The 765-nt window shown below is 36.6% G+C and overlaps 1 protein-coding gene across 1 annotated transcript in view; it reads left to right on the forward strand.

The window, feature by feature from the left end:
• LOC107562752 (protein FAM49A-like) overlaps positions 1–765 on the forward strand; it is a 16,399-nt gene that overhangs the window by 12,765 nt on the left and 2,869 nt on the right. The window contains exons 7-8 of the mRNA XM_016247460.1: positions 223–341; positions 464–590. Of these exons, the coding sequence (XP_016102946.1) occupies positions 223–341; positions 464–590 (246 nt within the window). The remainder of the gene's footprint in view (positions 1–222; positions 342–463; positions 591–765) is intronic.

A 765-nucleotide genomic window follows, 5' to 3' on the forward strand; every position in this document is an offset into this window, starting at 1 on the left:
AAGGGATAGTTCGCCCAAAATAAAAATTCTGTCATCATTTACTCATCATGTTGTTCCAAACAATTTTGTACTTTTAGATATTATATTCCAAAAAACATTTTAATGTCAGTTTTGATTTGTTCAATATAGGCATTTTTTCCAACCTTTTGACTTAACGAATATAATAAGAACTTGCGTTTTCCTGTGAAATGGAGAAAACAGAAATCTTGTTGCACTCTAGAGGCTCTTACCGGTGTTAATACCTATGCATGCATGTTGCAGAACAAGACTTTGCCAATTGAGGACACCACAGATTGTCTGAGCACTATGGCCTGTGTGTGCCGTGTCATGTTGGAGACTCCGTAAGTTCATCCGATTCAATGCCTTTTCAATAAAAGAATGTGATTATTTGAACATTTATTCATGTCAATTATCCAGAAGAGATTACATTTAGCTTAAAGTGACCACTATTTCCTGTCCAAAGGGAGTACCGGTGCCGTTTTACTAACACAGACACCATGCTGTTCTGCATGCGTGTGATGGTGGGCGTCATCATCCTTTATGACCATGTTCATCCAGTGGGTGCCTTTGCCAAGACCTCCAAGATTGATGTAAGAAGACCTTATTGATTTTTGGACCTAAAAAGTATTCGGACACTTCATCCACACCTACAATATGTGTCACTGCATTATGTAACAAAATATCAAACTCCAAATGTCATCTATTTTAATAGAGAAACAGAAGGTCATTTTTCAAGCAAAACATTTCACAAAAATAGTTACATTG

This window comes from Sinocyclocheilus grahami, unplaced genomic scaffold (assembly GCF_001515645.1).
Source record: "Sinocyclocheilus grahami isolate Dianchi unplaced genomic scaffold, SAMN03320097.WGS_v1.1 scaffold837.1, whole genome shotgun sequence".
Classification (NCBI taxonomy): domain Eukaryota; kingdom Metazoa; phylum Chordata; class Actinopteri; order Cypriniformes; family Cyprinidae; genus Sinocyclocheilus; species Sinocyclocheilus grahami.